Source organism: Schistocerca gregaria, chromosome X, assembly GCF_023897955.1.
Source record: "Schistocerca gregaria isolate iqSchGreg1 chromosome X, iqSchGreg1.2, whole genome shotgun sequence".
Classification (NCBI taxonomy): Eukaryota; Metazoa; Arthropoda; class Insecta; order Orthoptera; family Acrididae; genus Schistocerca; species Schistocerca gregaria.
The window spans coordinates 640,126,388-640,151,221 of record NC_064931.1 but is presented as its reverse complement, the minus strand read 5'-3'; the positions used below and the strand labels follow the sequence as shown (position 1 = coordinate 640,151,221).

The following is a 24,834-nucleotide window of genomic DNA, read 5'->3' as shown; positions in this document are numbered from 1 at the left end:
CAGGATGTTTCCATATCACCTTTTATGTTTTATGAGAATTTTGGTAGCATACAGAGGTGCTAGTTTGTTAACTGTGCTGTAGTGTCTGATTTTTTTTTGTATTATTATAACCTCATACAAGAAGTTGCAAACATAGTGTAAAAATTAAATCTGAAACAGTTTTTCTTCTTCTTCTTTTTGTTCTTTACAAGTTGTAAAATTTAATACTCCAAGTAAATTACAGATGTTCTCTAGTGCATAAAAATTTGTAAATTTAAAGTATTAAATTTGCAAAATAAAATGAACTGACATTGGCAGTACCACAGTCTTGAGATTTGCTTTTTTTTTTATGAAACCTCTAATTGGATAGTATGTGACCTCAAAAGGTTTCTATAAGGTTTGGAAGATTTTTTTGACAGTTGCACCTTGTAGTTTTAATCACCAACATATGTTCTTAAAACAATGACTGCTGGATGTGTAGTGATGGCTGTCTCACCAGTAGGCTGGGCCAGGCCACAATGTCAGGTGGGCTGTGCTTTATCCGCCGGCAGACACAGCATAAGGCGTAATGCTCTTCTGTGGCTGTCGAATGCCTCATGAAAGTCAGCGTGTTAATCAGTGCCTGATCAGTTATGAAGCAGTTAACAATTCCATATCAGAGGAACCCAGTATTTAGTTCTAGACAGAGGATTCTCATCAGAAATGAATTTTAAATGTGGTTTCCTTAAGGAAAATATAATTATGAATGTTTCTGAATGGGATCCTTGTGAAAACTGTGTAGGAGTAGGGATACTATTAAAATGCCAGGATATTGTCCTCACATACCATACAAAGCTTTGCAGATAAATTTCTTTTTCCACCACCGTTGTAGATAAACTATTAATGGAATGGCTGAAAACATAAAATGAAGACAATTACTAAAAAATGACATGTTGACATATTTACTTTCAGTGTTAGAATTTTTATTTATGATGTCCTCTGATATAAAATTACTAGTAAGATCCTAGCACATTTGTTTGACAGTTTTTGGCATAATTATTTTGTGAATTTTCTAACATGATAATCAAAGACATCACACTAAAGAATGTACCATCTGAAAAAAAGTAAACCTGTGGTTTAGTATTGGTCTATTGTTTCTTTAAGTGAAGAGTGTTAACTTGTTACTGTTTAAATCAGGTCAGTACAAATGCTGAAACACTCCCTGGGAAAAATTTCTCAGCTGTGAAGAGAATTGATCGTCGTTGGCAATGGATTCAGTTCACATGTGCTGTAGGCTACTGTAGTGACTCTTCATGTGATGCTGTGTAATTGTAAACTACTCATCTTTCACCTTACTTTCAGGGTCTGTGAACTTTTTCCATGAATTTGCACTGTCCATTAATAGTCACAACAATACTAGAAATTTTGGTAGTAGTGGAAGCAGCCCTTAGGAGCTGGTAGAAATGTGTGCATGGTCTCTCTGTGTGCAACTGCTTGCACTATTTAATAATTGCGAAACAGTTAGTTGATAATGTGCATTTGCCATGAACACACTTTACAAGAATGGGAATTCCAATGTCATTACAATTTAGGATATAATTATAACATTCTATTTTTCCATACCATGAAGACATGGGATGAGAATTCGGAAGAGACAGGTTCACCTATAAGAAAGAATCCTGTGTTAGGTCAACACACTCAATGAACTGCAAAAAACACAGACACTCTGAAGATTTCTACAGCAGGCGGTAAGAAATACAAGGCAACAGTAAACCTGAAATGAACAGCTGTCAATCAAATTCTACACAGTTATTTGAAGTTTCGACCTTACAAAATTCAAGTTGTACAGGAAGTGAATCAGCAAACCACATGGTACACAATAATTCTGTAGAAAAAGTATGAAAAAGATTAATGACAATCTCAATCTTTTCAAGTCAGGTGAGGCTAGTTTCCAGATCAGCAGCATTATAAACAAATATAATTTTCAATATTGTGTGAATGACCATTTAACATAAAGCTTTCCATTTGCTGTCACAACGTGAGGTGTGATGGGACCTTGTGTCTTTGAGGCTGAGAGAGGAGCATCTGAACAGAATGTCAATGTGCTTTAGCTTTTGTACCAGAACAGCATTTAATGTTCCTAATATTCATAATGATATAATTTAAATGTTTGGCAACACTTGTTGGCCCTCAAGATAACTAGATTTGTCGGTACCGTCACTCCCTCCACCCCCACCCCTTCCTGCTCCCGTTGTGGGTTTGCCTTAAAAGGAAAGTGCACACCACTAATCAAATGACAATTGCCAAGTTAAAAACCGGCATTCGAGAAGAAATCTACAATCCCCGTTACAGTGTCCAAAGGTGCTTTGCAAAAACTCTGCACTCACTTCCAGAAATGTGTGTGTTTGAATGGCTATTGTATTTAAGACTATTTTTTGTTGTTGTTGTGATACTTAATGACATTTAATTTATTATTAGCTTCCAAAATTAAAACTTCCTAATTAATGCTCTTTACTTTCATTATAGTTACTTCAAATTTTCCTGTTACCTTGTGCCACACTGTATCTGCATTCATTTGATTTTGTTTGCTGTTGAGTTCCTACTTACTTGAGTACTCTTATAAATGTATTTGTCATTAGTATTTAAATATTTAAAGTCATCCTCCATAGCTCTGAAGTTAGCACATCTGACTGCCGTACAGATGACCCAGGTTCAGTTTCTGGTACTGCTAGGAATGTTTCCATAATGGGAAGATTGGAACAGGCTGCATTCAGCCATGTCAACCTAGTTGTGAATTCTACAAGTTGTTTTGTGCTAAGTTGAGTTTCGAGCATATTGTTTTAGAGTACCATATCAACCTAATTGACTCCAAAAACTGTAGCTTGGCTTGATAAGGTGCTCAAAAATGATTCCATATTACATAATATATTGAAATAAGTGAAATCTGCTGGTTTTATTTTTGTATCACCTTCCAGTTTCTGTTCACTATTGCAGTTTGCCGGATGTATTGACTGCTAGCCTTTTGAACTGTTTTCATATACTATTTCGCTACAAAACACCTCAAAACTATTACATTAGCGAGTTTGAGATTAGAAAAACCCAATATTCTGGTACATATAGGGAGATAGCACTGTCCGTTGTGATACTTAATAGAACTTTTTATGAGTTTATAATTCATTAATTGATATCAAAGTCTACATTAGCTTCCAGAATAAAAATACTGTAACCATTTACTACCCGAATGTTTAAATCACCTTCGTTTGTCTTTGGGTTTCTCAAAATAATACATTGTGAAACAAGTTGCACCATTAAGTCACATTAGAACATTGAAATGTACCACTTTTTGATTCTCTTATTTCAACTAAAGTTAATTCATTTTCCCTGCAGACTAATAGCATAATAGCATAACCGAAAGTAACACTGGCAGAATACAAAAGATATATATTCTACACAGTAGAGCTTGCTGAAACATGCTGTAAACAACTGACAGCAATAGGTTCTATGTTGACTGAGTGATAACTGTCCGCACTTCTTCTGACAGTCAATCATAGCTCAGTGGAACAGTGGAGCATCATATGTGACCAGAAAAAGATGCAAGGACACTGGTGTGCTAAAATTGAGAATGAAAGTAACTTTCTTATCGTGCCACTGCCAAGTAGCATAATATTACAAAAAGGAGTGTTGTTACCTACCAAATACAGGAGATGTTGAGTAGTAGACAGGCACAAGAAGAAGACTGCTATACAGTTAAGTTTTCAGCCAAAAGGACGTCTCCTGAAGTAGAAAACACACAGTCAATTAACCACAATTCACATTCATGACTACTGTGTCAGGTCACTGAGGCCAGACTGTGAGCAACTGTGCCTGATAGGAGAAGCAATTTGCAAAGTGGTGGGGAGTAAGGAGGAGGCAGGGACAGGGAGGGAAAGGGATAGCAGGGGTAGGGGTAGGATAGGGGAGATGTGGTTCTGCTTGTGGGAGTATGTAAGGTTTGGGATGCTAGGTGCAGTTGTGAATTTTGAGGGAGACGAGGAGCACAGTAGGGAGTGGGAAAGGAGAAAAATAAAGGAGAGGGAAAAGATGAGTGTGTGCATTGGTGGAGCAGAAAGCTGCATTGTGCTGCAGTGGGACCAGTGAAGGGCACAGGTGGATGGAGAACAGGGACTAGCGAAGGTTGACGCCAGGGGAGTGAGTTATGGGGACATAAGTTATATTGCATGGAGAGTTCAAATCTGCATAATTCAGAATTACTGATGTTGGCAAGAAGGATCCAGATGGTGCAGACTGTGAACCAGTCATTTAAATGAAGCATGTTGTGTTGGACAACTGGGTGGTAAAGCTGTCTCTTGACCACAGTTTGTCAATGGCTGTTCCTGTGGACTGACAGCTTGTTAGTTGTCATGCCCATGTAGAAAGCAGCAGTGTGGTTGGAACTCAGTTTGTAGACCACATGACTGCTTTTACAGGAAGCCCTGCCTTGGACGGGGTGGGAGTGACTGTGACCACGTTGAAGTAGGTGGTGTTGGTGGTGGTGGTGGTGGTGGTGTTGGTGGTGGTGATCTTGGGTAGATGTGTGGGACAGGACTTGCATCTGGGTCTATTGCACATCTAGGTCATATTGCAGGAATATGAGTTATGAGGCACCGCCTTACTACCATGCTCCCAGATCTTTGCATGCCTGCTTCCTCCCACCTTGCTCCCCTCCATCCCAACCCCGTTCCTCATGACTTGTATCCCTGTAGTAGACCTAGATGGAAAACCAGTCCCTTACATCCTCCTACCACCACCTACTCCAGTTCAGTCAGTCATCACCTATCCTATCAAAGGCAGGGCTACCTGTGAAAGTAGTCACGTGATTTACAAATTAAGCTGCAATGACTTTGCTGGGCATGACAGCTAACAAGCTGTCTGTTCACATGAGTGGTCATGGACGAACTGTGGCCACGAGACCATTGGACCACCCTGTTACTGCAATGCTGCCCAACACAGCTTGCTTCACTTCAGTGACTGCTTCACAGCCTGCACCATCTGGATCCTACCAACACCAGCTATTCTGAACTGTGCAACTGGGAACTCTCCCTGAAATACATTGTATGTTCCCCTAACACCCCTGGCATCAACTTGGCAAGCCTTTTCCTCCTATCCACCGAGCGATGTGGCGCAGTGGTTAGCACACTGGACTCGCATTCGGGAGGACGATGGTTCAATCCCGTCTCCGGCCATCCTGATTTAGGTTTTCCGTGATTTCCCTAAATCGCTTCAGGCAAATGCCGGGATGGTTCCTTTGAAAGGGCACGGCCGATTTCGTTCCCAATCCTTCCCTAACCTGAGCTTGCGCTCCGTCTCTAATGACCTCGTTGTCGACGGGACGTTAAACACTAACCACCACTTTTCCTCCTATCCCCTTCCCTGCTTCCATTCCAGCACTATGCAGCCTTCTGTTCTGCCAGTGCACCCAGTAGTCTTTTTTTACCCTTCTCTACTTCTCTCCTTTTCTGCTCCCCTCCCCCTCACCCGTCTTGACTGCACCTAGTATCCCTACTGTGGCCCTGTCAAGTTGCTGCATACTCCACAAGCAGAACTACACCCTCCCCTACATCTATCCTGTTATCCCTTCTCCTCCCCCCCACCACCCCCACCCTCACCCCACCACCCTGCTTCCTCCTTGCCCCCACCACCCATTGATTGTTGCTCACAATCTGGCCCCAGTGGCCAGAGATGGTGGTCATGTGTGTAGGAGCTGTGCTTGCATGAATGTATGTGTCTGCTTGAGAAGAAGACCTCTTGGCCAAAAGCTTATATGTGTAGCAGTCTTGTTGTTGTACATGTGTGCAACTCAGCATCTCCTCTATATGCTGAGTAATAATATATCCTTTTCATAATACTGACATTATTCCATCCTGGTATTTCCATGGTTTTGATTTTGCCAAGTGCAGTACAGTACAGAAGGTAACTGAAAGAAATACGCAGTGACGTGAACAGAAATGACACTTTTATTCAAAGACAATAACTGTATTGAAGTCACCAGGATTTATGATGGTCCCCTGGACATAATGGCAAATGAATCATGTCCAGAGATTTGATGGTCAGTACACCTATGCAACACCACACCTCTCTGCACCATGAAACAAGGATCACAAAAAATGATTATTTTTCAACATTGTTCCAGGGTGAATTACGCACCCTCGTAAGGCAAAAGGTGGGAACATGCAATGCACCCAGGAATATTGTTGATCATGCTCATTTTAGTGATCCCACTGATACGGTGTAGGGAGGCATAATGTTGCGTAGGTGTAATGACCTCCAAATCTTTGAATTTCATGTACTGACTGGTAAACATTACCGTGACTCTGTACTCGTTCCCTTGTGAGTTTTTTCAGGGGTGCATTAAGCCCTGACTTCATTTTTATGGATGACAGTGCACAACTGCATCAAACTGTGCAGTAGAGGAGCTCTTGGTCAGAGAGGATATTCAGCAAATGGACTAGCCTGCCTGGTCCCCTGACTTAAATCCCACAAAGCATGTGTGGGACGCATTGGGGAGACATATTGTAACACATTCTCATGCCCTAATGATCATATAGCAGTTGTCGAAAATGCTGGTGGAGGAATGGAATGCCCTATCAAAAGGTTACCACCCATGTGGCCAACATGGGAGCTCATTGCAGAGCATGCGTTGCCATGTGTGGTGGTCTCGCAGCCTATTAACAACCTAGTCCTGCCTTTTGTAATGTCCTGTGAACCATCTTAAATTGCGGTGACTTCAATGTAATTATTTTCTTTGAATAAAGGTGGCACTTTTATTCATCTTATGTATTTCTTTGTTACTTTCTGTACTATACTGTAGCAGTTCTTTCCGTGTGTGGTCCAAGTTTAATTGAGCTATGCTACTTCTCGGTGACACATCATGCAAAAGTTACTTTCATACTTGCGTTTTGCACGCCAATATAATTCTAGTACTTATAGTGTGTCACTGGACAGATGCACATATTTAAGTCAGTCTTATTAATGTCACATTGTTGAAGAACTGTGCAATATATTTTGTGCTTAAATAGGATGCATTTTTGGAGGCCTCTGTAGGAATTGGCATAGGTTAAGTAAAGACCCATCATGTAAAACTTCGCTTCATTTCTTCATTCTTGAGGTGCAGAAGATTGTTGTCAGCAGGGATAAAGTTGTTACAGTGTTTCTTAACTTTCGGAATGCCTGCCTTCTATACATAAAAAAGTAATGTGACAGCCAGTATTTTACCCTTGTGTGACTATTCTGATAAACGAAGTTCTATACATAGAGGTGTCACAATTTGTGAAATGGAACTAGACTTTGTGATGATTAGTACTTGGTCAAAAGTCTAGCAGTTGACCCTCTACGTAAATAAATGGACTGGAAAGAGAACAAATAGACATAAATAACTGATAATTTTTTTTACAACACAGTTGTCAACCAGTCGCTGAACTCAGTCAAAACTGTCAAGTATGAAGGCGCATCTGTTGTGCGGGGGGGGGGGGGGGGGGGGGGTGTTACCATTGGAAATGCAGATAACATGTTGAGATTTATCATAAGGAGATTGCCTTAATGAATAAACTCTTTGGTATTTTTTGCTGGTGTGGCACCCTTACCAAGTTGGATTGTTTGTTGGTCAGGCTCCAAAGATGAGAGAAGATAAAAAGAAATTGCTACATGCTTGGTCACCAGTTTGATAAGTCAGCACAGACTTAAATGGAAGTAACTACAAGTAACGTGCAGTGCATCATAGGTGGCCTTAACCTTATAATTCGGAGTCTGTATTTAACTGTTAATGCAGAAACATATTACTTCGTGCATTGTGTGTCTTGTATAGTGACTAATGAGTTTGAAATTAGAGACATTTGAGTTGATGCAGGGGGTATCGTCAATTTTTCTTCCCACGCACCACCGCAAATGGAACAAGAAATGGATCAGGTGGATGATTCTGGTTCCCCCTGTACCCTCTGCCACATGCAGTACAGTGGCTTTCAGAATACAGATATAGATATTGCATGCGCCATTGTTGTGTCTCTGCCAGTATGTGAATCTTTTCTATATTTGATGATTGGAAATATTAAATGGGAAGCTGTTGAATTGTAGACGCTGTCCTGCAGAAATTACCTGCTGGTTAATTACGCAAAATGTAAATATTATTTTATGCACCAGGTCTGTTGTTGACTTGTTTGTTCTTAATAATTTTATTGAGGTTCATTTATAACTCCAAAACCTAAAAATTCCCCAATGTGGTTTCCTTTACTTTCAGTATATTTACTTGTAACTGTCTCTCTTCATTTTTGAGTCACAATGCCTGTCTACTGCTATTTATGGACATGGTAATTGTTCTCACACGATAATTATTCTCTATCATGGACGTATGATTACCAAAGTAGCCAACATGTCCAAAGATAGCTACTATCGAGGTGCACTTGTGTCATGACAAGCATACTGTAACAAACATAAAAATACACTAAGGTAAAGATGTTATCAACCCAAAGGTTGATTTGAACACCTACGTGCTTTACTAGGTGTGGTCCTATTGGAGAGACATGTTATTGCCTTCATCAGAACATTGAACTAAATTAACAGCCACTTACAGCGAGACATACTGTTTAATGTGGACTCCATACTTCTTTGCAGTTCACCTTGACAAATATTGCCAGAGATGAAAGAAGTGTTAAGTGAAGATAAAAATCTTGGGATTGAACCCTAGATCTTTGGCTCTATAGTTTGGCACTTGACCACTGAGTCATCGATCCACGTGTGAATACAGTATTTGTAGTAACCCAAGAACACTGTAACTTTATTACACAAAAAAGCATAAAAACGTGAGAGATAATGTACATACAACAGATAACACACAAGTGGCTGGCGGAGCCTTGCTCTCCAGCCTATGTAGTAATTAGTTCTAACAGGGGGTGCAGCCGGCAGGCTGCGCAAGTCAGCTGCTGTCGTATTAGCAGACCAGGTAGCCCTTAGTGGCTGAATCAAGTACAGACTTCATGTGCAAACTACAAAGGAATGCACACACATATTTGGTAGTTGAAGCAGTATTATTATTCATTATACTCCTTCACTAACAATTTGAATCTTACGTATTTGCAAAAGTCTTGTTGAACAATGCAAATAAAAATTTTGCTACTTGTGCATACCCTATGGCACATTCATTATCTATGACTTTAAGGCTATTTTAACAAACTGGACATTTGCCTCCTACAACTTTGCACCAAATTACCTTCTTAAAATGAGGGAATTGAGCACCATTGACCTTGGAAATGACAGCAGGCTGGCAGCCAATAGGTTTGTGGTGGAAATAATGAAATAATGTTATCTAACTACACCATTGTTGCTCATTTGTAGCTTATGCCTAGAGCAAAGAGTTCTAAACCCTGAGACTCGACAATGCTTCGAACAGCAAGATGTCTACATATGCAGAAAAAAGGCCACAGCTCAAAAATTCATGTGGCATGTAAAGTGGGTTAATGATGTCACATTGGCAACAAATTTCACATTTCTGCCCAATGCCACCATGGACGTATCACATGGTACAAAGATTGTCACAGTCCCTCTTACCCACATTTCTCCCCCTTCTTTTGACGCCTCTACGATGGAGGTTGCAACTGTGATGCCCAGTGTTTAAATCTTGTTGTTTTCTTATAAGTGAGTGTCCAAGGAAAACATTTCGGACACGCTTTCACTTGGATCGAAACTTAAATGTTTCAGTGTGGCACAGTGGGCATCAATGAAACCACCTTTTCCTTGAGACTTTAATTCCCACATATTTCACAGTCAAAAATAACAATTCTCAGTGTCATGAGTGAAATGACAATGTTCTTGACAACTTTTGACACTGTTGACACCTCTTGAATGATTCAACCTTTCTCTATGGGTATCACAGGGCTGCTACCTCATTGAACATGATATCACCCTTTTGGAATGCAGTATGACAATAATTTTTGATCTGGTGACACGTTGGAACCACTACAGACTGTTCAAAACCATTCAGCAAAATTTGAACATCATTAAAAGCAGCGAAGGTGCCTTACGCTTTCTCTGTGGTCTTAATCATGAAGGAGTGCAGCATTGACACATGTGTGAATAAAATGGCCAAGGGTCCCTTGAAGACGTTACAGTTCAGTGAATCTTGTGGTGGCACTAGCTCACATTTATTGATCATTTTTAAAATGTGCCTTTACAGAGAAAACCTACGAAATAGCCCAAGGCACCTGCAGTTAGGCAACAACTTGACTCACTTCTGAGATCAGTTGCCTGGGAGTATTTCACAGGTTTTCTCATTTTAAAAGTTTCCATAAATGTGGGTGCGTAGGGTTTTGCGTAACTGGGGGGTTTTAGAGGGACCCTTTTCAGTTTTATTCTCATGTGTCAATGACGCACACCGGTGTGATCATGTCATGGGAACAGAAGCACTGAAAAAGGTTAAGGACCCTTCACTGCTTTGGATCGTGTTAAAATTTCGTCAAATGGTTTTGAATGGTCCCTAGTGGCTCCAACCATTAGACAAGAGCAAAAAATTGTAGCTGTACTCCATTTCAAAGGATTGGGATCATGTCCAAAGAGTATGCAGCCCCCACAATGCCCTCCTGGAGAACTGTAATGTTTGAGGATGTTAGCATAGGCAAAGGTTGTCAAGAATGTCTTCCTGTTGCTCATTACATTGTGACCTGCATTTTTAACCATGAAATGGAAAGGGATGATTTCATTGTCATCCTTTGTACCACCTTCTGAGCTGAGGTCTTTTCATTTCAATTATGAGTGGTGGTATCTGTGAAACATTTTCCGTGGGCATCTACAAGAAAACCTCTTGATTTCAACACTGGATGTCGCGATTCTGACCTCCATCACAGTAGCATCAAAAGAAGGGGTGAAATCTGGGTAAGAGGAGCTGTGGTGACCTGTTCCTTGTGTGACATAGCCAAATTAGTGTTTGGCACCAAATTTCACAAAAATTAAGCCTATGTGTTGGAATGGGGGTTTCATGTTATGCTTTATTATAAAGTTGTTTATGAGAAGGAACTTTTCTCAGTGCCTGCAACATCATAGACTAAAAGAAAGTTTTTGTGCTATCTGATCTTTAAGTTGTAGATGATATATTTCAATGTAAATAGAACAAAGCAAAAATTGTTAGTATTTAAAGAAAACTTGTGTGCAGCTACTGCTGGTACTTGTCAACAACACAATTTGCAACTAGGATATTTTCCCATAGTGGAAACAAAATGGTTTTATATGTGCTAAGCCACATAAATGAGTGGCCATGTGTGATCTGGAAGGGATCTGAATACCATTTCATTGTTCTTGTTCCTTGAAAAAAATTGGGAGGGCTTGTTCCCTGAAGAAACGTGTTATTTTTAATAGAAGTTTAAATTCACATTCAGCCATCCAGGTTTAGGTTTTCAGTTATAATCCAAAATCGATTGAGGCAAGTGCTGGAATGGTTCTTCTGAAAAGGTCATGGCTGGATTCCTGCTCCAACCTAGTTCGAACTAGACTTGTGAATCACCATGTCACTGATAGGCTATTAAATCCCAGTCTCTTCTTTTTTCCATCCCGTGACCTTTTTTTTTTTTCCAAAAGTTATAGTTTACATGATTCACAAACACTGGAATAGTTACCTTTTCTCTCTCAATGCATTTATAGAAATTGTCATTAGTAAATGTTTATTCCAAGCATCATGAACACCTGGCAGTGTAAACTATTAGAGGCAGGAAGAGAGACGCACCTTTTCAGTCACTGATGATGAAAAATTTCTGTACTGTGGCCGCTTATCTCTTTCCAGTTATAATGGTAAATGGTAGTCTGTCTCTCTTAAAATGAACTCTTAACTCGTGAGGAATAATACATTTGTATTGTTTATGGTCAGTAACTATGAAATTTGAAATCCAGCATAAGCTTCTTGCTAATGCCAAACTATTATGTTATTGTGTGACTTGTAGAAGTGTTCTGCATAACCAATGCTTTAGAGATTTCGATTTTTTTTGGTGGGTAAACATAAATAACAGTGATAAAACTCCTGTTACTTTAGTGTCTATTTAATTTGCTTCACTCCCTGTGTCAACTTCTATTTTTAAATATGTAAACTCTTATCATCTGTTCTGAACATCTTGGTGTATGCTGTTTGAGAGACAGAGTGGTACTTTTGTTGGAGCAGCAAATTATGGTCATAATGTAGAAACCTTCACATTATTTTTCAAAAGTAAGTTAGAACAACACATACAACGTAGAACTGTGGTGGCCAGCTGTGGAATGGAATTCAGATCTTCCAAAATATAAGTTCAGTGTCTAATTACTGGTTCACCTCACTTAATTTCAACTTTGTAGAAGCCTACTGCCTAGTCACCAGGGACTTAACTCTAAGCTCTAGGTCTGGTATGAACGAAATATCAAATCCTAATGTTCCTTCCTTCCTTCCTTCAATAGTTGAAGGAAATGCCATCTAATTGCCAGTTGGTTTTCTTCTTATGGTCACTGATATTAATTTTGAGTGAATCCATGTTATTAACTACAAATGATATATTTTCATTGGGAGTCTGTGTTAGAATTTTCAGACTCTTGAAACGTCAATTTCACAGACTGACAGCAAAATTGAACACGTGCCCTTTTCTGGGCTAATAGTATTCCATATTATGGCAAAGATTTATTCTGGAATATATTAGCATTGGAAATAATGGAATGAAAATAAGCTATCATGTTTCAGGTTCAGTAACAGAAGTGTGTTTTAATAGTGCCACAGTGTTTCCACTGTGTAGTAAGTGTGCTTGCAATCCATCTTCACTCTCAGGAATTTAAAATGTTTGTTTTCACTGATTAAATGCTGGAAGACAGTTTTGCATGATTTGTGTGTAGAAAATTATATACAGTGTGTTTCTTTCTTCTTCTTCTTCTTCTTTTTTAAGCGACAGTGTTTTCCATAACGAATTAGGCCTATTTATGAATAAAGGCGATGACTCACCGAAAGATAGAAGCAGTGTGTATCCAAAATCTTGTTCATTACATTATTTACTTTACACTCGGAATATTTCACAATAACATATTTGTAATCTACAGATACAGAGAAAACAAGAAATTGTCTGTTAAGTTTAGTGCTCCATTGTTAATGTGTATCAGGACAAATACCCAAGAGCAGATCAGTGACCCTTTTCAGTCAGATTTAAATTCATCGCCTGTTTATTGATGCTGGAGAACAACATTTACTGATTCATTTCTAGGTATGAAGAGAACCATTGGTGAGCTTTTCATCTAATACTGTAATAATATTATGTATGCCAAAATGTGGCATGTCCCATACAATTTCATTAAATCAAAATAAATAATTGCTATCTACATACTTCCATTTAGTGCTGATACTCTGTCAGACACAAAAGTGTCTTGCCTCTGAAATCAATAATTGGTTTTAATGCGAATTCCCAATCAAAGAGCCTGTCGTGAGTGTAAGCAATAAAATTATGTTCAAAATACATGCAATGGCTGCTACAGTAATGTTTGTAAACAAGAGTGACCAGTAATGATCGTGTGATTGAAACTTGCTAATGCATTATTGTGGAGAAATAGTGTTTCATATTTCTATTTTTATCCCCAGGGTCAGAAGATTTTTTATCTGATAAAGCCAACCCCTGCTAACCTGTCACTGTACCAAAGATGGACATTATCTGCCACCCATAGCGAAATGTTCTTTGGAGACCAGGTAAGTCTAAATGTCAACAAGTACCCTATTTCGGATATTTATGCAGTATGTATTGCTCTTTCACTGTTAGACACTGTAACAGTGACAACATTCTTTTCCATATGTGCATATTTTGTCATCAGTACATGGAAGAAAAAGTTTAAAAAATATGCATGTTTTTAAAAAAATGTCCATTGCATCTCCTTACCAAATTTAGAAGGTCTATCACACTGCCTTATGTTGAAAATCTGGATTTCAAACATAAAATCATAAAGAGATGGACAGATAAGATAGTCTTAAATGTAAGGACGGATCATAAAAATTAACAGAAAGTTCTGCTGAACTTCTAAGATAACTTACATATAATCTCCCTCAGTCCAGGTGACGGCATCTTTGAAGCTTTTAGCCTTCTTACTACTTGTGCATTTATTAAATTATGCTGTCATGACGATGGTGCCAGAACAGAGCTTGAGACCAGATAAAGCACTGCTCTTGATTGACTGTAAAGGCAATAACCATAATAGCAGTTTAGTAACTGATGTTTCTGTACTGAATCATGAATGTGTTAAAATGTAAGGCTGCGTGTTGAAATGAAAGTGTCTCTGGAATACCTAAAATTCTGCTGAGACTTGATTCGTCGACAATAAAGTTGTCAGTTTATGTGAAACTGCTGCTACTTGACATTGATAGGCAAAAAGAAAGTTGACAGTCTTCATTGAAGCAGCTTCCTATGTATACAAGTGTGAGTAAATAATACATAAGATGCAGAAAGAGGAAATGCTCTGCATGTATGTGTACCAGACATTGAATTATGCTGCCAACAATCTTACTTAATGATTTTTTCATCAAATGATTGAGTGGAGCAGAAGCAAGACTCCCTAGAAATCAAACAATAGAATTTTCATTGCTAAGTCAAGAGTGGAAAATGGACAAATGGGATACCAATTTGACCATCATGAGGTCTGATTTTGCAAAGAAGATATTTAAGTGCTTGAAAGTAATCTGGATAATTAAAAATAATAGAACTTTGATCAATATAAAAATAAATTATATTTAATGCTTTCAGAACGAAACATGAAATTTAGAAAGAAATTGGAAAAAAAGTGAAATGTTTTTAAAATGATTTGTCTACAAGCGAAAAATAAAAGGGGTTAGAGGAACTTTGACACCCCCTTGAATGATGTGTACTACAGCAAATATACTCTAGTATTCTTGAAAAATTGTAAGATTATGAGTTAAATAATGCAATTTAAATTACCAATAAGCACCTTATATGCTGTACATGATTTCGAGCATGATGCAAAGGTGGATCAAATATTTCTGTAATCTGTTTTATTTCTTACTTTTTGACAAATCATTTCATAAAACATTTGTCCTTTCCTTTTTTTCCCCAGTATATCTACATCGACATTTACAGGGGTTGGACAAAAATACGGAAGCAGCATGAGAAATGCGTGCTCGAAAGTAAATGCAGATTTTAGCCAAGTCTGCAGGTTGTGTTGTTGTATTTGACCACGAACAACACCTGTGCAGTGTAGTCAATGTATTGCAAGTGTTGCTTGTGGTGAGGTCAATGTTCTATGTAGTTTTGAGTGCATTGTGTTGGAGCTAACTGAATTAGAATGTCGGCAAATTGTTGGTTTTGAGTGTTTCCGTAACTAAGATCCGCAAATTGTTGGTGTTCCAAAAGGCGCAGTATTGAAGGTTCATACTGTGTACATGGAAGCAAAAAACATCATCATCTAAGTCACAACTTGGAGTGTGTTGAGTGATTGTGCCAGATGGTCATTGAAGTGGACTGTGATGAAAAATGAGGATGACAGCAGCAGACACTGCAGAACGGAATGTCACACTCGCTAACCCTGTCAGCGCCAAAAAAAAACACAAAAGAAATTCTGTAAGCAGGGAATTCCAGAACCACTCAGTGATGCAAATGTTCATAACACGAAAACATGGTGCTGAAGCAGGGCAATGGAAGAAAGTCATTTGGTCGGATGAGTCTTGTTTCATAGATTTGAACTTCTGAGTGGGTTTACATCCCAAGAGTGAAACATGGCAGGGCTTCAGTGATGATTTGAGCAGCCATATCATGATAGTCCATGGTTACTTGGCATGGCCACCTTACTATCAGGGATTAGGTGACTATTTTGTCTTTTCTGGTCCACCCTGTGGTACAGTGTTTGTTCCACAATGGTGATGCTGAGAAGTGAAATCAGGGCTCCTGTTTACACAGCTTTCATTGTCCAGGACAGGTTTTGTGAGCTTTAAGATAAATTGTTGCAGCTCCACTTCCCACCACAGTCACCTGATCTCAGTATTATTAAGCCTTTGTGGTCGACTTCAAAGAGAGTGATGTGTGTTTGCTATCTACCTCCATTGTCATTACCTGAAATTGGGAGAATAGTGGTGTAATACCCCCTTGAAAACAACACAGAACCTGTATTTATCCATTGTGAGATAACTGGGAGCTGATTTAAGTGCCAACAGGTTTTCTACTCAGTATTAGCCATGGTAACATGTTGTGTTTTTGGTGTTTCCCTATTTATGTCCACCCCTGTACGTACTATAGCAAGCCATCATATGATGCATTGGGAAGGGTACCATGTACCACTGCTAGTAATTCCCGTTCCTGTTTCACTCACAAATGGAGCAAAGGAAAAAAGACAGTATATATGCTTCCATACAAGCCTTTATTTCTCTTTGCTAGTCTTTGCAGACCATGCACAAGATGTGCGATATTGGCAATAGAATTGCCTGCAGTCTCTTACAAATGAGAGTTCTACAAGCTTTTTTCACAGAGCTATGCAAAAAGAATGTCTTCTTCCCTTCAGATATTTCTGTTTGGGCTCACAGGGCATTTTCATAATACTCACGTGTGGATCAAACCTTTCGGTAACAAATCCAGCACCATGCATCTGAATTGCTTTGATGCCTTCCTTTAATGTGACCTTGTGAGGATCGCAAACATTAGGACAGTACGCAAGAAAGGATCTCCTTTGTAGATGAGCTACACTTCCTCAGAATTATCCCAATGAACTGAAATTTTTAGAATTTGCCTTCCCTACAACCAACCTCACGTGTTCGTTGCATGTCATGTCACATTCCAATGTTACACCTTTATGTTTGATTAATGTGAATGTGCCAAGCAACACACCACTAATACTGTATTTAAACATCACAGGATTTTTTTTCCCTACTCATCTGCATCAGCTTAAATTTTTGCCCATCTAGAGCAATCTGTCATTAATCAAAACACACAAAAATTGTGTCAAAGTCATCCTGTGTCCTACAGTCACTCAACATTGACACTTTCCCTTATCCTACAGCATTTTCAGCAAACGGTCATAGACTGCTGCACACCTTATGCGACAATTCATTTGGGTGTCATCAGGAACAAGAGCAGCGGTTCTGTCACATTTTTTGGGGGCATTCCTGATGATCTCTTTGTTTTTGCTGCACATTTGCCATCCAGCACAACAATTTTTTGGGTTCTGTTAGATAAAATGTCTTATGCCACTCACATATGTGAGAACCTGTTCTGTGTGCTCAGATGTTTGTTAACAGTATGCAATGGAGCAATGTGTCGGATGCATTCCAGATATCTAGGAATACGGATCTGCTTGTTACCCTTCATTCATGATTCACAAGATGTGCGAGAAAGGGGCTAGCAGAGTTCCACAGCAACTATGCTTTCTTGCATGAGTGTGCTTTCTAAATCCTTTCTGATATTTGGACAGAAGCTTTTCTCTCTCAGGGAAATATATTATATTGGAACTTAGGACATACTCAAGAATTGCGCAGCGAACTGTTGGTAAATGATACTGATCTATAATTCTGTGAATTAGTTTTCTGACGCTTCTTTTCTTCACTTTTTTCCTTTCGCTTAGCACTGGGCAAGAGATTCTTGCTAAATCTAGCTAAGTAAAGGACCAATTGTGCTCCCTGCCGCCGTTGGATAAGCAGCTGCAGCAGCAAGTCGTATAACCCTAGCTTTTTTATTTGTTAGATAGTTTAATTAATTTCTTTGCGTGTTTTTGGGTACTTGCATTGTTTAATTCATATATTTCGGGCGTATTATAGTATTTGAGGGTTGTAGCGTCGCGCCTTACTACCTGAATAGTGTAAATTCGCGTAGCCGTCTGTCTTCTGTTTTTGTTTTGAACAGCCAGTGTCAGTTGGTCACAGCCATTGTGCTCCCTGCCGCCGTTGGATAAGCAGCTGCAGCAGCAAGTCATATAACCCTAACTTACTTATTTGTTAGATAGTTTAATTAATTTCTTTGCGTGTTTTTGGGTACTTGCATTGTTTAATTCATATATTTCGGGCGTATTATAGTATTTGACAGTTGTAGCATTGCGCTTTAGTGTTTACTTGGTAGATTCTTATTTAAATTGCGTGTGAGTTTCGTATAGGAGGTGCAATTTACAGTTTTAGTTACTGTAATCGTAAATTCAGCAGATTTTAGCGCAGTCGTTAGGCATTTGTACAAGTTAGTTGATACATTCTTTGCGTGTTTTGCTTGTGTTATCTAGGCACGGACTCGTGTTTCAGTAACTGTTGTTCAACATCGATTAGAATGGACAGGGACTGCGATTGCTGTGTTCGGATGAGGGCTGACTTGGCATCCCTTCGCTCACAGCTGCAATCGTCGCTGACTTCGGTCGTGCAGCTTGAGGCTGTTGCCAATGGGCACCACTGTGGGGAGCCGGACTTGGGTGTCACGGGGATGTCAACCTCGTCCCGTCCGTCCCCATATTGGTCTGCCGCTGTGGTTGCCCCGGTTGCTGCCCGCAGTGGGGCTGAGCCCTTGCCTGTGGTTGATTGGGAGGTCGTTCCAAGGCGTGGCAGGCAGCGAAAGGCGTCCCCGGAGGCTGATCAGAAAGCCTCCCCGGTGCGTCTGACAAACTGGTTTCAGGCACTGTCTCTGGCTGAGCCAGATGCAGCTGCCTGCCCTGTTTCAGAGGATCATTCTCAGCCTTCAAGGTCCGGGCAATCGCAGAGGGTGGACTTACTGGTAGTTGGGAGCTCCAATGTTAGGCGCGTAGTGGGGCCCCTTAGGGATACGGCGGCTAAGGAGGGGAAGAAATCCAGTGTGCACTCCATGTGCATTCCGGAAGGAGTCATTCCTGATGTGGAAAGGGTCCTTCCGGATGCCATGAAGAGCACAGGGTGCAGCCAGCTGCAGGTGGTGGCACATGTCGGCACTAATGACGTGTGTCGCTTTGGATCTGAGGAAATTCTCTCTGGATTCCAGCGGCTATCTGATTTGGTGAAGGCTGCCGGTCTTGCTTACGAGATGAAGGCAGAGCTCACAATCTGCAGCATCGTTGACAGAACTGACTGCAGACCTTTGGTGCAGAGCCGGGTGGAGGGTCTGAATCAGAGGCTCAGACGGTTTTGCGACCGTGTTGGCTGCAGATTCCTTGACTTGCGCCATAGGGTGGTGGGGTTTCGGGTTCCGCTGAATAGGTCAGGAGTTCACTACACTCAGCTGGCGGCTACACGGGTAGCGGAGGCTGTGTGGCGTGGACTGGGCGGTTTTTTAGGTTAGAAGGCCTCGGGAAAGTACGGGGTGGGCTGCAATGTCAAAGGGTGCATGGCAATTCACGTGCTTCGATCAAGGAACAGTCGGAATTATAGTTGTAAATTGTTGTAGTTGCGCTGGAAAAGTCCCTGAGCTTCAAGCGGTAATAGAAAGCACAGAAGCTGATATCGTTATAGGTACAGAAAGCTGGCTAAAGCCTGAAATAAGTTCTGCAGAAATTTTTACTAAGTCTCAGACGGTGTTCAGGAAAGATAGATTAGGCAGAATTGGTGGTGGAGTGTTTGTGTCTGTCAGTAGTGGTTTATCTTGTAGTGAAGTCGAAGTAGATACTCTGTGCGAATTGATATGGGTGGAGGTTATACTTAACAGCTGAATTAAGTTAATAATTGGCTCCTTCTACTGAACCCCAGACTCCGATGATACAGTTGCGGAACAGTTCAGAGAAAGTTTGAGTCTCGTAACAAATAAATACCCCACTCAAACGGTTATAGTTGGTGGGGACTTCAACCTACCCTCGGTATGTTGGCAAAAATACTTGTTCAAAACCGGTTGTAGGCAGAAAACGTCTTCCGAGATTGTCCTAAATGCTTTCTCTGTAAATTATTTCGAGCAGTTAGTCCACGAACCCACGCGAATTGTAAATGGTTTCGAAAACACACTTGACCTTTTAGCCACAAACAATCCAGAGCTGATAGAGAGCATCATGACTGATACAGGGATTAGTGATCACAAGGTCGTTGTAGCTAGGCTCAATACCATTTCTTCCAAATCCATCAGAAACAAACGCAAAATAATTTTATTTAAAAAAGCGGATAAAGTGCCACTAGAAGCATTCCTAAAAGACATCTTACATTCCTACCGAACTAACTATGCGAATGTAGACGAGATGTGTCTCAAATTCAAAGATATAGTAGCAACAGCAATTGAGATATTCATACCTCATAAATTGGTAAGAGATGGAACGGATCCCCCGTGGTACACAAAAAAGGTCCGAACGCTGTTGCAGAGGCAACGGAAAAAGCATGCGAAGTTCAGAAGAACGCGAAATCCCGAAGACGGGCTAAAATTTACAGACGCGCGAAATTTGGCACGGACTTCGATGCGAGATGCCTATAATAGGTTCCACAACGAAACATTGTCTCGAAATTTGGTAGAAAATCCGAAGAAATTCTGGTCGTATGTAAAGTACACAAGCGGCAAGACGCAGTCAATACCTTCGCTGCGCAGTGCCGATGGTACTGTTACCGACGACTATGCCGCTAAAGCGGAGTTATTGAACGCAGTTTTCCGAAATTCCTTCACCAGGGAAGACGAATGGAATATTCCAGAATTTGAAACACGAACAGCTGCTAGCATGAGTTTCTTAGAAGTAGATACCTTAGGGGTTGCGAAGCAACTCAAATTGCTTGATACGGGCAAGTCTTCAGGTCGAGATTGTATACCGATTAGGTTCCTTTCAGATTACGCTGATACTATAGCTCCCTACTTAGCACTTATATACAACCGCTCGCTCACCGATAGATCTGTACCTACAGATTGGAAAATTGCACAGGTCGCACCAGTGTTCAAGAAGGGTAGTAGGAGTAATCCATTTAACTACAGACCTATATCATTGACATCGGTTTTGCAGTAGGGTTTTGGAGCATATACTGTATTCAAACATTATGAATCACCTCGAAGGGAACGATCTATTGACACGTAATCAGCATGGCTTCAGAAAACATCGCTCTTGTGCAACGCAGCTAGCTCTTTATTCGCATGAAGTAATGGCCGCTATTGACAGGGGATCTCAAGTTGATTCCGTATTTCTAGATTTCCGGAAAGCTTTTGACACCCTTCCTCACAAGCGACTTCTAATCAAGCTGCGGAGCTATGGGGTATCGTCTCAGTTGTGCGACTGGATTCGTGATTTCCTGTCATGAAGGTCGCAGTTCATAGAAATAGACGGCAAATCATCGAGTAAAACTGAAGTGATATCAGGTGTTCCCCAGGGAAGCGTCCTGGGACCTCTGCTGTTCCTGATCTATATAAATGACCTGGGTGACAATCTGAGCAGTTCTCTTCGATTGTTCGCAGATGATGCTGTAATTTACCGTCTAGTAAGGTCATCCGAAGACCAGTATCAGTTGCAAAGCGATTTAGAAAAGATTGCTGTAGGGTGTGTCAGGTGGCAGTTGACGCTAAATAACGAAAAGTGTGAGATGATCCACATGAGTTCCAAAAGAAATCCGTTGGAATTCGATTACTCGATAAATAGTACAATTCTCAAGGCTGTCAATTCAACTAAGTACCTGGGTGTTAAAATTACGAACAACTTCAGTTGGAAGGACCACATAGATAATATTGTCGTGAAGGCGAGCGAAAGGTTGCGTTTCATTGGCAGGACACTTAGAAGATGCAACAAGTCCACTAAAGAGACAGCTTACACTACACTTGTTCGTCCTCTGTTAGAATATTGCTGCGCGGTGTGGGATCCTTACCAGGTGGGATTGACGGAGGACATCGAAAGGGTGCAAAAAAGGGCAGCTCGTTTTGTATTATCGCGTTATAGGGGAGAGAGTGTGGCAGATATGATACACGAGTTGGGATGGAAGTCATTACAGCATAGACGTTTTTCGTCGCGGCGAGACCTTTTTACGAAATTTCAGTCACCAACTTTCTCTTCCGAATGTGAAAATATTTTGTTGAGTCCAACCTACATAGGTAGGAATGATCATCAAAATAAAATAAGAGAAATCAGAGCTCGAACAGAAAGGTTTAGGTGTTCGTTATTCCCGCTCGCTGTTCGGGAGTGGAATGGTAGAGAGATAGTATGATTGTGGTTCGATGAACCCTCTGCCAAGCACTTAAATGTGAATTGCAGAGTAGTCATGTAGATGTAGATGCTATGGCAAAGGGTAATTACTATAGAACTGAATTGGAACTCCATCTGGATCTGTCAGCTTATTTGTTTTCAACTCTTTCCATTGCTTTTCAGTATCAAAAATGTTTATTTCTACATCTTTAATATGTGAGTTTAGCTGATGCTTTAACAATTCTACATTTGTATGATCCTCATGCGTGAATGATTTTTTAAACATGAAATTTAAAACTTCGCCTTCCGTTTGCTGTATTCTGTTGCCATACCAGACTGAATAGAAGCCTTTGACCTATATAACTGTTTGGTGTAGGACCAGGATTCTTGGCAAGATCTTTCACTAATAAATGATGGTGGAAGTTGTTTTGTGCTTCGCGCATTAATCTTTTTGTAGACATACTAATTTCTGTTAAATTTTGCCTGTTGAAATTGCTGTGTTATTTTTTGAATTGTTTTCTCACCTTTTTTTTTTTGAGATTTTGTCATTAAAACACAGTGGGTCTTTTCAGTCATTAATCCACTTAATTGGCATATACTTCTAAAGAGCATAATTACTATCAGTTTTGAATTTGCTTTATCATTTCCCTGTTGTTGTTGTTGTCTTCAGTCCAGAGACTGGTTTGATGCAGCTCTCCATGCTACTCTATCCTGTGCAAGCTTCTTCATCTCCCAGTACTTATTGCAACCTACATCCTTCTGAATGTGTTTAGTGTATTTATCTCTTGGTCTCCCTCTACGATTTTTACCCTCCACGCTGCCCTCCAATACTAAACTGATGCTCCCTTTATGCCTCAGAATATGTCCTAACAACCAATCCCTTCTTCTAGTCAAGACGCGCTGCAAATTTCTCTTCTCTCCAATTCTATTCAATACCTTCTCATAGGTATGTGATCTACCCATCTAATCTTTAGCATTCTTCTGTAGCACCACATTTCGAAAGCTTCTATTCTCTTCTTCTCTAAACTATTCATCTTCCACATTTTACTTCCATATGTGGCTACACTCCATACAAATACTTTCAGAAAAGACTTCCTGACACTTAAATCTATATTCGATGTTAACAAATTTCTCTTCTTCAGAAATGCTTTCCTTGCCATTGCCAGTCTACATTTTATATCCTCTCTACTTCGACCATCATTAGTTATTTTGCTCCCCAAGTAGCAAAACTCATTTAGTGCTTTAAGTGTCTCATTCCCTAATCTAATTTCCGCAGCATCACCTGATTTAATCGACTACAGTCCATTGTCCTTGTGCTTTTGTTGATGTTCATCTTATATCCTCCATTCAAGACACTATCCATTCCGTTCAGCTGCTCTTCCAGGTCGTTTGCCGTCTCCAACAGAATTACAATGTCATCGGCGAACCTCTAAGTTTTTATGTCTTCTCCATGGATTTTAATTCCTACTCCGGATTTTTTTTTTGTTTCCTTTACTGCTTGCTCAATATGCAGATTGAATAACATCGGGGATAGGCTACAACCCTCTCTCACTCCCTTTCCAACCACTGCTTCCCTTTCATGCCCCTCAACTCATATAACTGCCATCTGCTTTCTGTACAAATTGTAAATAGCCTTTCGCTACCTGTATTTTACCTCTGCCACCATCATTTCCCTATGTCCATCATATTTGAGCTGATTGATGTCCATTCCTTGTTAAAGTAGAATGCTAACAACTGCTTATCTGCTGTTTCCATCATAAAAACTCTTCTATCCTCAATTTTAATAACCATTAATGGTCATGATGACATAGTGATCACTAATCCTTGTGCCCACAAGGTGAATGTTAATAAAACTGACAAACTATAGGGTCAGATTCCTGATTAGAAATGGAGGAAAAATAATTCCTATTAACATGTGCCTGGAAATGGACGGTGTGCATGCACCATCGTCCTGGAAGGCAGTATAGAGCTGCATTGCATCCACGTCACAACAGATGTTCAAAGTGGCCTTCGTGGTATTGTAGGTGATAGGGATAGTGACGGCTGTCGTGCAGGACACATAATCGTACTTTGACTTGCACCATGTTGGTGCGCCAGTTGTGAAGAACTTGTACTAGGTTTCATCTCAAAATCGTGTAGAACCAGATCCTCCAAATCTGGGGTATGCACAGTCCACCACCTCCCTCCATGTTCAGCTGTCTGAAAAGACCCATGGTCACACAAACACCCATAAAGATTGGAAATGTGTGATGTGGCTGGTATCGTACAATTGTTAGAGCATCAGATAAACTGCCGTAATAAGGACGTAGAAATAGACATCCCTGACACTGACAAGCAATGGAAAGAGTTGAAAACAAATAAGCTGCCAGATCCAGATGGAGTTCCAACTCATTTCTATAGTGAGTACTCTTTGTCATTGGCCTCTTACTTAGCTTGATTTCGCGTGATTCTCTTCCTCAGTGTGAAGTCTGAAGTTACAGGAAAAAAGGGAAGGTAAGAAGGGTCAGAAAACAAATCCACAGAATTAAAGATCAGTACCATTTACAACAGTTTGCTGCAGAATTCTTTAGTATATCCTAAGTTCCAATATAATAAATTTCCCTGAGAGAGAAAAGCTTCTGTCCAAATATCAGAAAGGATTTAGAAAGCACACTCACGCAAGAAAGCATAGTTGCTGCGGAACTCTGCTAGCCCCTTTCTCACACAACATCCTGACATCCTGTGAACCATGAATGAAGGGCAACAAGCAGATTCCGTATTCCTAGATATCTGGAACGCATCTGACACAGTGCTGCATTGCATACTGTAAACAAACATTTGGGCATACAGAAAAGGGTTCTCGCATATGTGAGTGGC

At 40.2% G+C, this 24,834-nt stretch overlaps 1 protein-coding gene across 3 annotated transcripts in view; it reads left to right on the top strand.

The window, feature by feature from the left end:
* The window catches only part of LOC126298228 (lysine-specific demethylase 7B-like), a 182,137-nt gene that overhangs the window by 55,453 nt on the left and 101,850 nt on the right, over positions 1-24,834 (top strand). For all 3 annotated transcript variants that reach the window (XM_049989533.1, XM_049989535.1, XM_049989534.1), the window contains exon 7: positions 13,556-13,660. In XM_049989533.1, coding sequence (XP_049845490.1) covers positions 13,556-13,660 — 105 coding nt within the window. The remainder of the gene's footprint in view (positions 1-13,555; positions 13,661-24,834) is intronic.